The 18,561-nt window shown below is 48.1% G+C and overlaps 7 protein-coding genes across 7 annotated transcripts; 5 read left to right on the plus strand and 2 right to left on the minus strand.

Moving 5' to 3' along the window:
• Positions 1-987: 987 nt before the first annotated feature.
• F4812DRAFT_463108 (uncharacterized protein) lies at positions 988-2,658 on the plus strand (the record flags this gene model as incomplete). Its single annotated transcript, XM_047938149.1, has 3 exons — positions 988-1,052; positions 1,106-1,184; positions 1,255-2,658. The coding sequence occupies 3 exons, from the start codon at positions 988-990 to the stop codon at positions 2,656-2,658; spliced, it is 1,548 nt and encodes a 515-aa protein (XP_047786362.1).
• A 378-nt stretch (positions 2,659-3,036) lies between these two features.
• On the plus strand, positions 3,037-4,782 carry F4812DRAFT_221112 (uncharacterized protein). The gene has a single exon (XM_047930440.1). The coding sequence runs from the start codon at positions 3,306-3,308 to the stop codon at positions 4,356-4,358; it is 1,053 nt and encodes a 350-aa protein (XP_047786363.1). The 5' UTR covers positions 3,037-3,305; the 3' UTR covers positions 4,359-4,782.
• Positions 4,783-5,510: 728 nt separating this feature from the next.
• Positions 5,511-7,949, plus strand: F4812DRAFT_221206 (glycoside hydrolase family 47 protein). The gene is made up of 2 exons (XM_047930441.1): positions 5,511-7,552; positions 7,613-7,949. Exons 1-2 carry the CDS (start codon positions 5,909-5,911, stop codon positions 7,730-7,732), a joined length of 1,764 nt encoding a protein of 587 aa, XP_047786364.1. The 5' UTR covers positions 5,511-5,908; the 3' UTR covers positions 7,733-7,949.
• Positions 7,950-10,880: 2,931 nt separating this feature from the next.
• On the plus strand, positions 10,881-13,210 carry F4812DRAFT_463111 (uncharacterized protein; the record flags this gene model as incomplete). The annotated part of the gene is made up of 5 exons (XM_047938150.1): positions 10,881-11,037; positions 11,095-12,105; positions 12,173-12,444; positions 12,493-12,845; positions 12,913-13,210. The coding sequence occupies 5 exons, from the start codon at positions 10,881-10,883 to the stop codon at positions 13,208-13,210; spliced, it is 2,091 nt and encodes a 696-aa protein (XP_047786365.1).
• Positions 13,211-13,905: 695 nt separating this feature from the next.
• Positions 13,906-15,722, minus strand: F4812DRAFT_444352 (Maf/Ham1). Its single transcript, XM_047935495.1, has one exon. It carries the CDS (start codon positions 15,237-15,239, stop codon positions 14,265-14,267), a length of 975 nt encoding a protein of 324 aa, XP_047786366.1. The 5' UTR covers positions 15,240-15,722; the 3' UTR covers positions 13,906-14,264.
• Positions 15,723-16,151: 429 nt separating this feature from the next.
• F4812DRAFT_463113 (uncharacterized protein) lies at positions 16,152-16,726 on the plus strand (the record flags this gene model as incomplete). The annotated part of the gene is made up of 3 exons (XM_047938151.1): positions 16,152-16,269; positions 16,339-16,537; positions 16,606-16,726. The coding sequence occupies 3 exons, from the start codon at positions 16,152-16,154 to the stop codon at positions 16,724-16,726; spliced, it is 438 nt and encodes a 145-aa protein (XP_047786367.1).
• On the minus strand, positions 16,651-18,487 carry F4812DRAFT_444357 (class II aaRS and biotin synthetase). Its single transcript, XM_047935496.1, has one exon. It carries the CDS (start codon positions 18,329-18,331, stop codon positions 16,826-16,828), a length of 1,506 nt encoding a protein of 501 aa, XP_047786368.1. The 5' UTR covers positions 18,332-18,487; the 3' UTR covers positions 16,651-16,825.
• Positions 18,488-18,561: the final 74 nt, after the last annotated feature.

The raw sequence follows: 18,561 nt of genomic DNA on the forward strand, positions 1-18,561 counted from the left end.
GTGCACTAGCTGCTGGTTGTATTGTAATGCATTTGAAATCTTAAAAGAAGAGGAGAAAAAAAAAAAACTCAAATTCGCTTCACTCAGCTGATATAATGAATGGGGTCTCTCTCCCCTTCCATCAGTTAAACCCACCCTTCCCACAATCCCTGCTAGCTATTTCCTTGGGTCCCCCTATTATCTCATTTTCTCTTCCCCAATTTCTAACCCCCAAACTTGCCAAGAACATCTTTTTCATCGCTTCCCGCCCTAACACCTGACATTAACTCTCTCTTAACTTAACCAACTTACCTCACAAATTAACTGCTAACCTGTTAATCCCTCCCGCGTCATTTGCGTTTCTATTCCTGTTCCTGTTCCTGTCCCTGAGAACCTGTGTCTCTCTTCTTCCCTTTTTGTTATTTCGTTATCAATCGTAATGTCTCAACCATCCCTCAAAATAGTATAATGACTATAAGAGCATGTGTATGTCTTGGACCCTCTTCTTTTTATTCTCTCCCGTCCCTTTAGTAGCTTTGCCAATTTCGTCATTTTTCTCATTTTTGTCCCTTTTTTTCCCCGCTGCCGAGAAGTTGTTTATTATATAGCCATTGAAAATCTTCTTGGCACCGGCCGAACCCTCCTCTAGAATCCCTTGGCACACAGCTGCTGACGTCTAGTTTACAGCACTCCAAACCGTCCGGAATGTCGTGTACGTCGCCAAGAAAAAGCTTCTTTTTTTCTTTTTCCATTCTGCTGGGCTCTGCCAAGCAGGTACCGGGCCATCAGGAAAAGCTTAGCATCACCGGATCGTTGTTGGTTGGCTGAATGGCTGGTGTGAAAATCATTGTTGATTGATAGACCAGCGTCGATGAGATCAACGATGTAAAAGTGGTGTGTCGCCGATGCATTCGCGATCGCTCCATCGCCTGCGTCGTACGACGTAACATTACACCAAAATGCATTTCATCAGTTTCGTTTTGTCTCATCTCCCGCTGTCTCTTGCCAATGCTAAGCATCACCATCGCTGTCACCATCGCCGTTATCGTTATTGCCATTCCATCCGTGCACTTGTTCGAGTTTAATAGGCCAAGTCTTCAGAGGTATCGTGCTAATATCTGAATAGACTGTTATTTAGCAATCCCAGTTGGACAGGTGGCCATTCGGTTCCTAGCACTATCCTCAGAAATATTACTGCATTATCTGTACGTGTTGAAACCCCAAGAAATGGCGAGTATGTCACGAGAATAAAATGTTGCTTACACATCGTGACAGAGCCATATAGCATATTCCGAGGATCTGTTTGAAAATATCACCACTCTCTCTACCACTTCAGTTTCAACTCCAAATGGTGTCATTCAAGGTCTCCTGTATGTCCCAGACCTTGACGACAATGACCCATGCCAGGAAGAGGCGGCGAAATACATCCCAGCAAATGTCACACGACAAGTGAATTTGCCACCTACGAATTACAATCTTATAGCCCTAGCGCCGTGGATTAACCCTGACTGCACCCAGTCATTTCTTGCATCCGCCAGGTTGGACCCTATCCGAGGGATGCTTGTTTATCGTCCAGATAATGATACCAGTCAACCACCAGACATCGATGACGATGCTTGGGACCTGGGAGATGGCGGTATATGGAAGACGCAGAATCGCTATCCCATTTACGCGATTCCCGGTGCTTCCGGGAACGAGATGATGAGGCAGCTCAGCCTTTATTCTGGTGATTTATCCCAAGTCCCATTTAGTAATCAGATTATTACTACGTACTCTCCAAACCCGGCAGATTACGTACGAGTATGGACGGAATTAACAGTAGTTACCGTGTCAACGACGCTCCCGTTATGGGCGTTCATTTTGATTATCCTTGGCGTAATTATTGCCATCATCGCCAGTACCTCGCTGCTCATGCACTTTGTCCAGAGTCGCCGTCGCGCCGCTTTACGGCGCCGCGTGATGCGGGGTGAGGTGAATCTGGAGGCGCTGGGTATCAAAAGGTTGATGGTACCGATGCATCACATTCTAACTTTTCCTTTATTTACCTATAATTACGACCCTCCATTACCGTCGTCACCCACGTTGGTCAAATCCCCGCAAAAGACAGGGCGAAGGTCGTCGGAGGTTAGTCGAATACCAGACAGTGTGAGGATCGAGAAGAACGATTCGGGACTTGATTACCAACCGGCGTGCCTCATCTGCTTGGAAGATTTTGAATCCAAGAAGACAATCATCCGCGAACTACCTTGTGGTCATATCTACCATCCCGAATGTATTGACGAATTCCTGGGCCAAGTTAGCTCGCTATGTCCTTCCTGCAAAGCATCAATGTTGCCTCGTGGCTATTGTCCAGAAATAACGAATTCGATGGTGCGCAGAGAGTTAGGTACTCGGAAATTACGGTCCAGCGGTACGGTGATTACCGTGGACGTCGAAAGGGGTCGACAGAGGCTATCCTCGTGGAGCAGCTCTATGAAAAAACATATATGCAAAATCTCATCTCCGCAGCCGGAAGAAGCTATTGACTTACAAGAGCAGCCGAGGGATGGTATATCGAGCACGATGGAAACGACACGAGATCACATGCAAGAGCTTGTAGTACCCGTTGACGAAACAAACAGCGACGACGGGCGGCCTCAATGCAAGTCGTTTAACTACACCAGTGGGTCTAGAAGCTAACGGGGCAATAGGGAAACGTACGGCTCTTAAAGTCTTCCCGGGATTTAGGTAAATGTTTAACGGTCAGATATCACATTTCACATATTAAAGGATATTAGTACCATTTAGCATAGTCTGGCGTTTTGTTGTAAGGGAATGCATTATCTAGGCTAATGCAAAGCCTATCAGGGGAGTTCATGGGGAATATTGGTTTTTGTTGCGCGTTGGGCATATGCGGACATTGGGATGTTTGGTTGTATGGCATGGGAACAGCATATGAAGACTGCATGGATATACCCCCAAGGTTCGGCGCGATTTTAAAACCCAAGGAATAAAAAGGAAATACTATTGGCCACTTTCCAGCATAATATCTATATTTGTACAGCTGCTTGTGTTATCCCACAGTGCGGCTCGTCACCTGAAAAGATGCATATTGGAACATGTGTCCCATGGTCCGTGCACGTAATCCCCAGCCGTACAGAAGGATTCGTCATTCTCACAGCTTGGAGCTCCAACAAACACCTACACACCTTCGAAGTGCCAAATCAAGCGTCTGGCGTAAAATATCATCTCGAATTAGAAGAAAGCACGCCTCGTGGGCTTTCTGCCTCGAGATGAAAGTACGGATCATCTCGGCCAACTTGCAGCGCAGATGACCTTCGTGCTCGATGAGTGCGAATTTGAGTAATGACGAGATGTCGTCAGCCGTGGAAACCCCAGAGGAAACCCAAGAAGAAACCTCCTCGCTCGAAGTAGTGGAGCATAAGCTCCTGGATCCCGACCCGGATCCAGCCATAGCTGACGACGGAGCGACGGCGTCTCGACCACTCATTATCTGCTTCCACGGCTCGGGCGAGTCGTGCTCGCCGTCATGGGACGCACTGGCGCACACGCTAACAGCTGTACCTCACTGCCTACGCGTCCTGCTGTACTCCCGCGGTATCCTGAACCGTCGCCCGCCGCAGGCCACCTCCGAGCTGAGGGAGTATCTAATAAGCGAGGGGCTGAAGGGGCCATGCGTGCTCGTCGCGCATTCGTACGGGGGCGCGTTTGCACGAACGTTCCTAGAGCGGGAACAGCAAGAACAGAAGCAGCAGGGCGAAATCTCAAGGAAAGACGAGGGCAAGGACGATGACGACAACGACAACGCGGTGCGAGTCGTGGGCATGGTGCTCGTGGAAACGGGCCAGGAAGGCGGTCTCGACCCGGAAGTCGAGAGGGCCCAGTACGCGCGGCGGGTCCTGGGCACGCGGCCGCTGAGCGTGGTGCGCGGGAACTCGCTGATGAGGCAGTGGGCGGACCTCGCGGCGGCGGAGGCGAGCGTGGCGGCGGACGACGAACTGAAAAGGGAGGTCCTGAGGCAGAGGCGGGAGATGTTGCGGGTCTACGACGCCGCCGACGAGCGGCTGAAGAAGAAGCAGCTGGGCCTCGCGGCGCCGAACGCGAGGAAGAGGTACGTCCGCGTTCCGGACTGTGGACACCACGTCGTGCGCGATCGGCCGGACGTGGTGGCGCGCGAGGTCGCGTGGGTGTTGGAGAACGTGGGTAAGGTAGAGGAGGAGGAGGAGATGCAGGAGACGGGAGAGGCGGATAGACGGGAGGATAGAAATACAGGCAATAAAGGTACAGTGGGAGGGAAGATCTGGGGGGTTAAAATTAAGAGGATATGGAAGTTCTGTAGAGGCGTTGTGGGGAAATGGCTTGATAAGTTGGGGAAATGAGTCTATTGCTGTTGCTGTTGTTATCGCTGTTCGATGGGATACCTCTACTGCGTTACGTTACTAACAGTCTAAAGTTACCTGAGTTGTAGGTGGTGTAACTAATATGAAGTTCACAGATGAGATAAATGTGTCTGTCGTATAATGGGTTTTGCTCCGTTAAGCGATAATAATAATTATTGTTATCATTATGCTAGTTGTTAAAGGGTGGACTCACTGTGCGAGTACCGAAGCTTTTGTTGTTCCATAAGTCTAATATTACGAATTCCATTGACAAGAAGATGCTATTCAACTCGTTGATAATAACATGAGGTAGTCTTATGTCCTTAAGTGGCAGTTAGACACATGTATATCACTCGTTTAAATCGGACTTTGTTAAATTCTTCTCTACCATCTACCATTCTTACAATATTATCTCTGAATCTTTTTAAGGGTTTTGGTTCGTTAATATAAATAGAGTATATACTGGTGTCTAGTTGGCCCTCGAGGACATATAGATATTAAATAACACCTAGTATTGGTTCGTATAGAAGCGGCGAGTACTAGGGGTTGTTACGTGGCATAATGATTTTTGGCCTTATTTTAATGAAAGCAACGTAGAAATAAAGTTGAGCGAAAATGCCCCGTAGTTGTGGATTGAGTTGTTCACATTCAGAGGTAGTTTGGGAATGTGTTAAGTTACCTAGAGGTAGATAAGAAGAACTAAAGAGCAAACATCACTTGGGTATAGTGATGTTCTTAGTAGAGGTAATTAATATTTATTAGTGAATCAGGTACCTGTTTTAATGGCAACTAATTAGGTACCTAGGTACTTAAATTGTGTACCTATAATAGCTTGAGAGTTTAGTTGAGTTACTGGCTGATATAAGATCTCGTGTTCGGCAGGTACCTTGCTGGAGGCCTGCAGAAGAGCCCTGACGATCTACGGTTTAATAGATTAAGAGATAAGAAGAAACTGCGATAGGAAAGTCTAATAGTTAACTAACCGGCCTGCCGGCTTACAACGGCTAGCGGGGTTTTTAGAGTTATTTAGTAGCGTGCCGGGTAGCCGGGAATCTTAATTTCTATTCGCAGGCAAGTCTTTCTTAACATTTAAAACGCCTCCCTTGCTTAAATATTAAATAAATACCTGACCTAAGCCTTCTACCTGCGCATCCCCCATTCCTTGACCTACACCCTACCGACTTAGTACCTCGATACGTCTAGGTATGAATTGATTGATGTCTTCCTCATCCCCGGTTAGACGCCACGGAGTTTTCAATTCCTGACACATATTTATACATTTATTTGTATTAGTATTTGTTTCGCTAATGCAGTCCGCACACCCTGACACCGCGCGCTGTCAAATTTAGCCAGTTTTCCGTCCTCCGTCTTTCTTGGCTACCCACGTATCTTAATTATCTTAATTCACTACCTTCATGGTCTTAATGGTCTTAATAGTACCGGTAATGAGTGAATAGTATTTCCTATTGGTTGTTTGGCTGTTGGTTGGCAGGGCTAAAGACGCCTAAAGAGGGTATTTCAACCAGCATAACCCAATTTCTGCCCCCCTCATGTTGGTGGAAAATGTTCAATGGCAGGTCCTTCACCAACCTCACGACGCCATGATGGCACTCTTTCGACGAAAGACACGCGTACTCGCTTCATTATTCCTAGTACTCGTATTATACCTCTTAGTCGGACTTATCCCCGAGCATCGCGATACCCTCTTCGGCTTTACATTCGTTAGGACGACTTATAACTGGTCCCAGCAACCGTTAAAGTATCGAATATCGGAATATGTCTCTTTACCTACCGGTACACCTCGCGCGCTTCCTAAAGTTCAATATTCATTCACTACCGATACCAGTCCCGAAGGTGTTGCGAGGGAAGAGGTCTTAGCGAGTCGGCGGGCGGAAGTTAAGGACGCGTTCGTAAAGAGTTGGACGAGCTATAAGAACGCCGGGTTTGGTTACGATGAACTCATGCCGGTATCTGGGAAAGGGAGGGATGCGCCGGGCTTCGGCGGTTGGGGTGCTACACTCGTTGATTCTCTCTCAACTCTCTGGATTATGGGCCTAAAGGACGAGTTCTACGAAGCAGCCGCCGCAGCCGTGACCATAAATTGGTCTCGTACGAGCGACACTTCCTGTAATTTCTTCGAGACTACTATTCGACACCTCGGTGGTCTTTTAGGCGCGTATGACTTGAGCTTAGAGACGGCATTACTCGAGAAAGCCATTGAGCTTGGCGACATGCTCTATATGGCATACGACACGCCGAACCATATGCCACCGTTCTGGTTGAACTTTGACGATGCCAAGCATGGTAACCAAGAGGCTGGCTATCATGACCCGTCTGCCTCGGTCACGTCATCGTCGGTCGAGTTTACGAGGCTATCGCAACTTACTGGAAACAGTAAATATTACGACGCTATAAACCGAGTAACAATGGTCTTGGACGAATGGCAGAACAAGACGGCCTTACCAGGCATGTGGCCAACATTCTTTGACTTCAAACAGCTACAGCTAGATAGCGATAACAGCTTTACGCTCGGCGCACTAGCAGACAGTCTTTACGAGTATCTACCCAAAACGTATGCTATACTTGGTGGTCTCGAACCGGTGTATGAGAAGCTGTACCGCGGAGCGATGGATACGGTGATAAAGAACTTGCTATTTAGACCCAAAACGCCGGATCAAGACGATATACTTTTCACTGGAACCGTGTTCGTATCAGATGATACTGGGCCCCATCTGACCGCAGAGGGACAACACCTTGCGTGCTTCGTCGGTGGAATGTTTGGGCTCGGGAGCAAGCTTTTCAACATCCCAGAACATCTCGAAATCGCTGAGAAGATCACTCGGGGTTGCGTGTGGGCGTACGATGCCATGCCTACTGGCATTATGCCCGAAATCTTTAACCTCCTCAGATGTGAGACCCTGGATCCGTGTGAATGGGACGAGGACGAATGGCAAGATCAATCGAATACGCAGTTGAAAAGGGGTTTCACAAGCGCACGTGATCCACGGTATCTTCTACGGCCAGAAGCCATTGAGAGCGTATTTCTCATGTATCGCATGACCGGTAATTCCGAGTACCAGGAGATGGCGTGGAGGATGTTCCAGGCGATTCGAAAAGCAACCGAGACCGATCTGGCCTTCTCGTCGATCCAGTCCGTCAGAGATACTGTCACAGTCAAGACGGACTCTATGGAGGTAGGTTGATGTATCTATCGAATATTGCAAAGTTTTAAGCTTCGACTGACGTTATCGTAGAGTTTCTGGATGGCCGAGACACTCAGGTACTTCTACCTGATATTCTCCTCACCGGATCTTATTGACTTAGACGAATTTGTCTTTAATACGGAAGCGCATCCCCTAAGACGACCCAAATGAGCCATGCAAGCCTCGTTTTATCTCCAAGTTCGGAGCCGATCTTCTACACAAGCTGCCGATAGTCAGCTTACCCGTGTACATTGTTACGCAAATCGAACCAAAGCGCGATTCGTATCCCTTGCCATTATTGTGAATATAGCTAGAGAAGCGATCTACCGTCATACGGTGTTATGAAACCGTCTCGAGGAGAGACATATTTTCGAAGGTTACGTTTCTATGTGTCGAGGTCGCATATGATTGACGATCGAATACCATGTATATCGGGCGACGGGGCGTACTTATGGATAAACATAAAGCTACGATAGATTTAATGATAATTATGCCCAACGAATACTTTCGCGAAGCGTAGACAACGCCTAGGTTGCAACAGGATCTCGATCCAGCCGATCTCTTTCATAGTGTCCCGTCGCAGACAGCCCTCTCATCTTACCATATGATGATCTGTAAGGACACGATGCATAGGTACCCACGAGGCGCAACTTTATGCGTTGGAAGACCGGTGAATCACCTTGGGCTGGATTTGGAGACGGTGAAGTTCGCGGCAAGAAGGAACAACATTACTAACGTTCGTGCAACGGCCTGGTGGTGGTGGCGTTAGGTCGCAATATGTGGTGCTAAGTCGCAAAATATTTGCGCAAGGCGCATGCTACTCCATGTTGACATGCGGTAAGACGCTACTCTTATCACCTACCAGCCTAACCTTGCCTGAACGGCTAGGATAGCCGACGGGGCCTGGCTCAAATGAATTCGGCCAATATCAGGAACGTCTTCATTCGTCAACGAAGCACTTTCGATGTTGAATTGGCCAAGCGGAGAATATTATGTAGGCAGGAGGTGGCCGGCATGGGGGGCCGATGAGGTTCGACCTTCCCTGTTGGTACTCTTACTACCGCCTAGATATTGTGTTGTACATGCAAATGCGTGTAATCATGTCTCTTGTTCTGGTGTCATCACCATGCATCAAAAGAGCATTTTTCACCCCTACAGAGAAGGACACAGATGCTTCTTTCTAAGATCGGTCAGTACAGCCCGGGGCTACCTAAGAGGTACCTATGTAGGTATGTGCGTGACATATGTATATCGAGCCCCATTCCCATCTTGGCGGAGTGGGATTGGTTCCAAGACGGAGGTAAGGTAAGCTAGCTGTAACGGCATTCTGCGTCTTCGAATATAGGGCTAAGTATATCGCGATGATATATAATGGAATTTCTACCAAGGGATGAGGAACTATGGAACCTAACGTGATTCTAGATTGGGCGGGCATCTCTGGAACGGTTACCCGGTCCTGCCGAACCTACTACCCAATCTGCCCAGGGTTAAGGCAAGGCTGCGCATAGCTACAGACTTTTACCTACATTAGGTTAGCTGCTGGGCAGGTATTGTAGGTACTATTTGTTGATGGAAAGAGACACTGCCACCCAATTTATTAGTGTCTCAGGTTCTAGCAATGAGGGCTTTTTTTTTTTTTTTTTTTTCTTACATCCTAGGACACCGCGGTCAAATCTTTGAGGCTCTTTTCAGTTGAATTCTCCTTGACTTTGACTCAACATTGAGAATGATGCAAGAGGACATCCTTGCGCCTCATCCTCTCGTCACCGGTCTGTTGGTCAGAGGACGGATTAAAGCACTGTACCATCCTGATTGCTTCATAGAATCGCTTTCACCTTTCTAGTACAACTTTGCTCTACTGCTATACATATATGCTACCTCGTTGAAGTTCCCTGGGTATCTCCTAGGTCCTAAACAAGTGATAGATAATGCTTAAACGGTCTTAATTTACAATGCGACTTAATTGAGCGCAAGGCGGAACTAGGATTGATTTACGAGTAGTCCATATTCTGTCCATTTTGTTTCTTTAAAATATGTCCCCGCATTGCCTTTCCGATAGTGCTTATAAGTATCCTTGGAACTACGGTAAACATCACATCTCCAATTATACCGTGAACTTATAGTCTTGCCCTATAATTTGACTGGATAATAAGATTTTCCTCCCTTCTTTTTTTTTTTATCTGTCATGTTACTATAGCCGGGCATTATTTGGAGGTTGTTCCAATGTTCTGAGCGCATATCTCTTTTAGTAGGGTCATAATAAATTGTATTGTATAGTAGGTTACAGCTGAATTCAATCAGCCACCCCCAGAAGCACCGGTGCCCAATACCTACAGTCTCGGACCGAGAACATTCAGCTAAGTACCTAACATACTCCTACACTAGTTACATCCGCGGCCCAATACTGGTTGCCTCGTTGCCTCGTTGCCCTGTTGCCCGGGTTCGAGCAGTTCTTCTCCCAAACAGTCGGATGAACTGACTGCTACATTAGGTTAGGTAGTAAAGCAATAATTATCAAGGGCCAGGAGTGAATCGGAATTATACCCATAGGTAGATTGAAGATGTGACATGTAATATATGTTATCATCGGCGAATTTCAATGGCTGAGACGTTACTGACATACCTAACTTACACACCTTACGCATTACACATTACACACATAGGATGTAGGTAAGTAATACTCCGAAAGGCTGGAGGTTTCTGGTGAGCGTGCCCTCGTACAAATGGCCAGGCCAATTTTTAAGCTACCCCGCTTCTACCTAACATGATGTTGCTTTGACCTTTGGCCGACTTTGCTCAGTTATACCTGCTTAGATCGTGAACAAGAAGAGGCAGAAACGGCAGATTTGCACCTACGTGGATTCTAATAGTTTTTTTTTTTTTCTTTCTCTCATCTGCCAATGGATACTATTATCACCTAGTTTTACCCTTACTTTTCCTGGTCAAAACTTTTTTTTCTTACCGCCTGGCTTCGAAGTGGTGTGGCTAAGTCTCTATTAGTTGTCAGGACAATGCGGTATGCAGGACACGTTCACCACCCTTTTGACAGCTAACTCACAAACACCAGACTGAGCTCAGGGAAACCTTTCCTTTAAAAAATCTAATAAACTCCCCTGATGTGCTATATTATTTTCACCACAATGGACTTGTTCTTGTCGAAGCACTTCCGTGTGAATTCAATTATTCGGAGACGTCAGGGGCTGAATACATACCCCCCCACCTAAACCAACTGGTTCAGCTCTTGTATCGCGATTTGCTAAACGACACTGTTGGAGTGCAACGTCGCCGAGAAGGGAAAAGAAGAAAAAAAAACATCACAATGGATATGGACACCTATCCGATGGACTATCCGATGTCATCGTTGCTAATGGCACCGCACGGGAATGACGGCGCCAATAGTTTGGGTAAAATCAATTCATTTACCATCACTTGCGAGTTTCTCGATTCTCTACGCACATCAGCAAACAGATCGGATGGTGTGTATAGACTTGATATACCGGTTAGCAACCCACCATCACTAACATTTTAATTAGGTGCATTTGCTACTACCCCCAACTTAGAGCATCTTCATGATTTCTGCCTTCCAGCATTGCGATTCGACCGTTCGATGGGCAACATCTTCCAAGCCTCTCCACTTGTGAATCCTAGTACCATGGACAATTCGTCTACTAGTCGGGACAAGGAACAATGGCGGGTCCTTTCGTGGTTCGTCTGGAAAATCGACGGTTATCGTGACAAGCTTCAAGAATGCCTTAAAGAAAACATACCGCCTGGCTTGAAAGACTGGTTGACAAAACACAATGACTCTACGGAAATACGGAATGTTGGGTTGCGAGGTCTTGGTGACATACTACAAGATATAATACCTTCCGAGTTTGACGAGATCCTCCCTATTATGATAGTCCAGCATGCGATTTTTCACTATACCTGCGAGACCAACACTCTCGGAAGCGTCGAATCCGCATTTACTGGGTGGAGGAATGGGATTCCTATAATCCAGACTCATCAGTCAAGTCTTGACCTGGTATTTGAGAGGTTAAAGTTGGCTGATCGATCTTCTGGGAACGCTCAACTTGCTCGACCCCACATCCAAACGCCCCTTTTCGAGACAGGCAGTAAATTTACACACCTTGACATTACCTCTTATCCGCAGTCCATTACCGACAGCTCTTTATATCCACCTAGGCCCCTTATCTCCAGCCCGGAACCAAATCCATGGACCTTACCAGGGGGTCAAAGCTTTGCTACTGGTCCTGACGATAGATACTTGACAGGCTACGCCATGGAGAATATCCCGAAGCTCAGCTATTATGACCCATCAAGGATAGAAGTTCCCGTGTCTTTCACCCCCGCGGCGAACTTAAACATGTCCTTTTGTACAACCGAGATAAATCCTTCGGCATTCCAGAACCAGGCTCATCAACGCGTGGGACAAGCATATGGATTATCCCCGTCGCCTGGTTATTCGCAATACGAAAACGGCATGAGCTCAATGTCTCTCAGAAGTTCTACGCCTTTCACTGTTTTTATGAAGTTTATAGACAGTAAGTACCCAACCTAACCTATATTAACTTTGTGCGTTGTGAGCTGCGTCTTACATGATACTATTAGACTTTACAAACCAGGGTGGCTTGCCTCACCTTTTCTCCAAAGGATCCATCCGCTGGACTAAACGACCGTTGACTGTGAACGCTATGGTTACCGAGAAACTATTCTTCAAGAATACCGAAAACTTATTCTTTGATCCGCTGAGGAACTTGGTTTCGCAGTCGGTACAGGATCCGATAATTCAAGCCATAATTTCGACCACATCATCACTAATCTTGCTGGGCGGGTTGCATTCACTTCCAGATGTTGCCGACTATATGATCAGTCTAGGAATAGTAAGTGCAAACGAATCATGACCACGCGCGAAGACTAACCGTCGTCAGCACTTATTACCCAGTCCCGATTTGTGTCGCGACTTTGCTCGGATAATACTGCAGACCTGTCCTGAAGCTGGCGCAACAAATACCCCAGGGAGGTCCCCCCGAGGTCGCGGACAGTATCAGAGCCAGAGCATTGAGAAGCGCATCGAGGAAATAGTGAAGAGCTACAGCGGGGCGTATCACCCGGCGCACCTATTCCAGTCTCATAACACTCAGAGAAGCCATCGCACGTTGCATCCTAGGCAACACATAGTTACTTCGCAAGCAAGCAGTAGCCAGCCCACGCCGTCGATAGTCGATTCGGTAGGAAGCAATGGGCATAACTTCATGGATAACGGCGCCGACACATCCATCATGTAAGAGAACTTAGTCACGCCCCATACCCCCTGATATATGATCGAATATATCTAATTATAACAATAGGACAAGTACCACCATACCATCCCTAACCAGCACCGCGCAATGCGAAGAGTGCGGTAAAACCTTCACTGGTAAACACGTCAGCTCGCACTTATCCCGCCATAAACGACAGCACCGGAACATCCACGTAACGATCGAGTGTCCGTACTGCGGCAAGCTGTTCCGCCACGTACGCACCGACAACATACGGACACACTACCGGAACGTCCACGGGCACGAGCTGCCCGAGAACGGAAAGGAGTACTGGTCGCAGCTCACAAGTACAACGCAGCTCAGCGGCCGGAACGACTTGAATCTATAGGACTCTTCATCTGGGTCTACCCTCTCGGAGCTGCTGATACTTTATTCTACCTCGTTGCGGATCGTTCGGTCCATGGTCCCTCGCCGAATATATATGTAATAAGCTCACACGCAACGGGTCATCTCTTGCTTACACCACGCGTTATATACCTCCGACACATCTAGTTCTTACCTGTACGAGTTGTTTTCAACGAATCATTACACTGAAGCACTATATCTACTATATAGGTTAGGTACCTAACCTAACCTACGATCTCACGAATTTCCACCATCGAGATACCCACCTTCTCATACGACTTCTACTCCCTTTCTTTCCTTTTCTTTTTTTTTTTCTTCGCTGCTTCACATACTTGGGGATGGACTTCCAACTTTATTTACTCTTTACGCCCGGCGTTTTGAATTGCTTACGCCTATTGCATCCATCTGATGGGGAGGCTGGTTAAGCTGAGGAAAAATAAATAAATAAGCGGACAGAATAGAAAAAACAGGACAGGACAGGACAGGATACACAGTACTGGATCTTGAACACGAGTCACAAGATTGCGCTATATTATATGATCTGGGGATGTACGATTGGGAGAGGAGCTTTTATGACATATTCAAGTTTTTGCTTTCTTTTTCTTTAATTACCTATATTGTCATCTGGCAGGGTTATAGTTGGGTTTTGTATTTGAATTCACATAGCACGCTTTTAATATTATATTTTCAATGTATATATTTAGGTATATTAGATCATCAACTTGGTCTGGATAGAGTGTAAAAAGGGGCTCGAAAACTGCCACGTGCTTGCTTGTCTATTGCTGTCATATCGTCCCCTCTCTGAGGTAGATATAGCCCGAGCCTGTTTTGCCGGCTTTGAACCTCGGCATGGCTGCGCCGACGCACGACCTGATCTATATTCGAGGTTCGACACTTGGGCTCCAAAGCCTTCTTAAATACCTAGGTAAACAAGAGGCATGCATGGTCATCTTTCATGCATCCACATATGCACCGTGTCCAGATATCTAGCCCCTATCCTTATCCCTAATCCTATCACCTCATTCCCCCGCCCCCCCTTACTCGTCATCCTCCTCCTCCTCATCGCTCTCCTCATTCTGCCTAAAGACGACCTTCTCGCAGAGCTGCAGCGTCTTCCGCATAGGCAACCCAATGACGTTATCGACCGACCCGTCCACCTTCTCGATCAGCAAGGCCCCCCCGAGCCCTTGCACCGCGTACCCGCCGGCCTTGTCCACGCCCTCGCGCGTCCGCACGTAGGCGTCGATGACGTCGTCCGGCAGGCCGTCGTGCTCGCGGCCGAACACCACCTTCGTCTCCTCGACGTGCGACGCCATCGCGTACCCCGGGTGCTGCGCGTCCGCCCGCGGCGCCACGCAGCACACCGCCGTCAGCACCCGGTGCGTCCGCGTGTCCCGCAGGTGCCGCAGCATGCGCACGTGCGCCGCCTCCGACCCCGGCTTCTCGAGCACGCTGCCGTCCCGCGTCACGATCACCGTGTCCGCCGCGATCACCAGGTCCGGGTCCTTCCTCGCGCGGCGAGACTCCAGCGACTCAACATCTTCTAAAGAGGCGGCAGTTTTGTTGTTGGTGGAGGATGTGGAAGTGGCGGCGGGAGGGAGGGGCTCGGATTGCTTCTCGGCGGCCTCATCGACGAGCGCGGCGTACACGTCGAGGGCCTTCTGCTGGGCGGTCGCGGAGACGTAGCCGTAGGCGCCGAGGTCTGTCTTGGGCAGGTCCTCGGCCTTGGTGGAGGCGCGGACCTCGAGGTTCGGGAGACCGAGCTGCGAGAGGAGGGCGCGGCGGCGGGGGGACGCGGAGGCGAGGATCACGCGGTGCGTGCGCATGTACTTGAGGATAGGCAGGTCGAGCAGAGCGCCGGGCGGAGGCCGTCGGAGCTGCTGCTGCTGCTGCTGTCGTGTGGGTAGGCCTTGGCTTTGTCCGTGTACGTGTTCGAGAGCTGAGGTCTCGTAGTCTGGCGGTGGGTCGGAGGGCGTGGTTTCAGGGGGAGGAGGTTGTTTCTTTTCGTCCATTGCGGCGGGTTTTATTAGGGGGTGGGAGTGAGGGGAGTGAGGGGAAGGAAAAGAAGGTGAGATAAGTGAGGGGATTGCGTGGTGAAGAATAAGGAATTTTGAGGAAGATTAGGATAAGGGAGTGGGGATAGTCGTTAAGCTGAGGTTTTAACTGAAGCTATCTTCCCTTTTTTGATGATTTGGAAGAAAAAGTCCAAAAGGGAGTTACAGGCTTACAGCAAGTCGTGGTGGGGGTCCACAATGCAGGTCCGGGGAAGCTTGCGTCACAAGCTTAGGTTAGGTAGGTACCTATCTACCTAAGGTGAGTTAGGTGAGTTTAGGGGGTGGTACCTGTAAAAAGTTCCCTTCATTAAGCTCCCTCGTGGCTAAGCTGAGGCTGGAATTGAGATGATTGACAGGGGTCCCGGCATTGTGTACATCCAATTGTGTACCTAACCTAGTGCATTGTGTAGTGGGGCCAGTGTCACATGCACTTTTCCTGGGGATGAGATGTGCTTTCCTAGGAAGTCAAAAGTTACCTAAAGTAATAAGAATCTTATTATTCAACTTTGGAAATTTATTCGAAATCGCAACTTTTTTTTTCACATCGCCAACAATCCCGAATCTTCTTCCAACCCCCCCGAAAAGCGCTTAACTGCTTCAATTCTCTGGAAGATGTGCACACCGGGGATTCCTACTCTCAAGAACCATAGGCCGTCACCTCATTGCTTCAACTAGCACCTGTCTCATGTCTTCCGATATTTGGTTTGGACATTCGCGTGCAGAGTTTGTCGGGACCGATACCAGCTGAACTAAATAAATCAAATCTTCAACGGAAGCTTATATATACATACCTATCTAATATATAATTTGCGTTATATGCTAAACTCCCGTCTCCCATCGAATAGTTAATCATTACATCTTTCAAGAAACATGTCGGAGCCTCGTTCGAAATCCCCACAAGATGGTGAGCGCGGTGGGTCTTCGACAGTGCACGACGACAAGCCGCGCTTAACCGAAGAGGAAAAGAAGCAAAACCACATCGCGTCAGGTAACTTATCAATCATACGTGTCTAGAGTGTCATAACTATATATTAGGTAGAGCTAATAATAATCCCAGAACAAAAGCGTAGAGAGGCTATCAGAGCCGGCTTTGATCGACTTTGCGAGCTCGTACCCGGCTTGCAAGGTCACGGACGCTCTGAGGGGTATGTCTTGAAGGAGACAGTCAAGTTCATGAGAGAACAGCTAGCTAGACGCCGTGAGCTAGTAGAAGCAGCAGAGGCGCAAGGGGTTACCGTCCCAGAGCGTCTAAAAGAGTAGGTTACTACTTTCTCATTGCTCCCTTACCTAGTATTAACCTTGGCATATTTGCTGACCTATCTAGTCCTTGCTCCAGACCGGTCAAGATTCTTGAAAGATTGGAAGCTCGGCAGAAAGAACAGCAGGAAAAAACGCGACGGGAAGGACATGAAAAAGGCCATGATCCAGATGACTCTGAGAGTTAAGGAGCTGACATTGGTATTTCAGGCCGTAGCTTGCGAAAAACGGTGTTAATTCAAAACGGCATAATTAATTCGTAAATCCTACGAAGGTTATGGTGTTCATTATTGATAGGAGTCAGCTTTATTCTTTAGAATCGCAAATAATTCTTTTGGTAGCATGTCCTGCTTCTGCGATTTCTTCTCGCTATCGCTACTCTCCAACCCGGACATGTCCACTGTCACAGTGCCCTCTGGCACCTGTTTTGGGCCGACGGTAACGATGACGCTATAACCCTTAGACTTGGCCTCTCGAACTTTGAGCGAGACGCTTCGTGGGCTATCGTCAACATCTACTACGAGTTGGGAAGGGTTTACGACCGGACCGTCTGCCGGCCCATCCCTTCCCATTAGGACATCTTGGGCCATCTTGGCTAGTCCTACTACTGGTTCGGTATCATTGACAGTGACTATCATTACCTGCCTCGGGTTCAACCAAAACGGCCACTTGCCGTTGTAATGTTCGATAAGCAGAGCTAGCAGTCTTTCTACCGAGCCCAGCACAGCTCTGTGAATCAGGACAGGGGTTACAAGATCAGACTCCGCTAGCTTGTCCGGGTCCATTGTAACCTCACCTCTTCGCTCAAACTCCGGCGCTGGCGCTAAGTAACCCAACTCAAACCGTTTTGGCAGCTGAAAGTCTAGCTGTATCGTAGCGGTTTGGTGTTCTTTGCCGTCCGAGTCTCTCAACACGATATCGATCTTGGGTCCGTAGAACGCGCCGTCGCCTTCGTTCACAGTCCATTCCTGACCCGATGCGTCCAGCGCTCTCTTAAGAGCGTTCTCGGCACCCTCCCATTCCTCGGCAGTTCCTATGTAATGATCCTCGGGACGTGTCGAGAGAGCTAACCGGTATGGACCTAGTTTGAATGTGGAGTAAACGACGCGCACGAAGTCTAGGGTCTTCTTAATTTCCTCCTCGATCTGTATCGGTCGACAAAATATGTGGCCGTCATCTTGGTGAAAACGTCGTACTCGAGTCAGGCCACTCAAAGCCCCCGATATCTCGTTTCGGTGTAGTGGAGAGAAATCAGCATATCGAATAGGCAATTGTCGATAGCTCCGTAGCTGATCCGCAAAGATCAAGCAGTGGCCCGGGCAATTCATGGGCTTGAGACCATACTCGTCCTCCTCGTCGCCAGGTTTATAACTATCGCTCCGCGCTGGTGACGTACTTGTCACCGTATACATATCCTCGCTATAATTTTCCAAGTGGCCCGATTTCCTCCACAGGGCCTTTTTATAGATGGTCGGCGTAATAACCTCTTCGAATCCATATCGTACGTATTGCTTTCGCAGAAAATCCACTAGGCGGTTAAAAATGCGTGCGCCGTTAGGCAGCAGTATGGGAGAACCGGGACTATATATCGAGGTAGTGAAAAGTTCTTGTTGGATACCAAGTTGCCGGTGATCGCCGGGGGGGTTCGGTGGGAGACCCGGAGTCGGAGTCGGAGTCGCATGCGACGAACAGGATCGATTCCAGGGATACCTCAAAAGGGTTTCGCCACTACGTATTCGGATGGTACATCTGGATACGTGAGGGTATATCCTCAATATCCTTCTTGCGAACATGCCTCCGATGTACGGTTTGGGTTACTCTATAACCATGACGAAGGTTTTAAAGTTTCAGGTAGACCGTGAGAAAAATAAAAAATATTGATTATTGATACTTTTGACTGTAAAATAATTTATTGGCCCATAGCTTGCGGGAGTGGAAAAGTGACAGGGATCTAAAGCTTTCTTATCCAGCCAGCCAGCTTGGCGCGCTTAGGTACTAGTTCTGATATACACTAGTAGTACCT

Source organism: Daldinia caldariorum (assembly GCF_022478825.1).
Source record: "Daldinia caldariorum strain CBS 122874 unplaced genomic scaffold F4812scaffold_22, whole genome shotgun sequence".
Lineage (NCBI taxonomy): Eukaryota > Fungi > Ascomycota > Sordariomycetes > Xylariales > Hypoxylaceae > Daldinia > Daldinia caldariorum.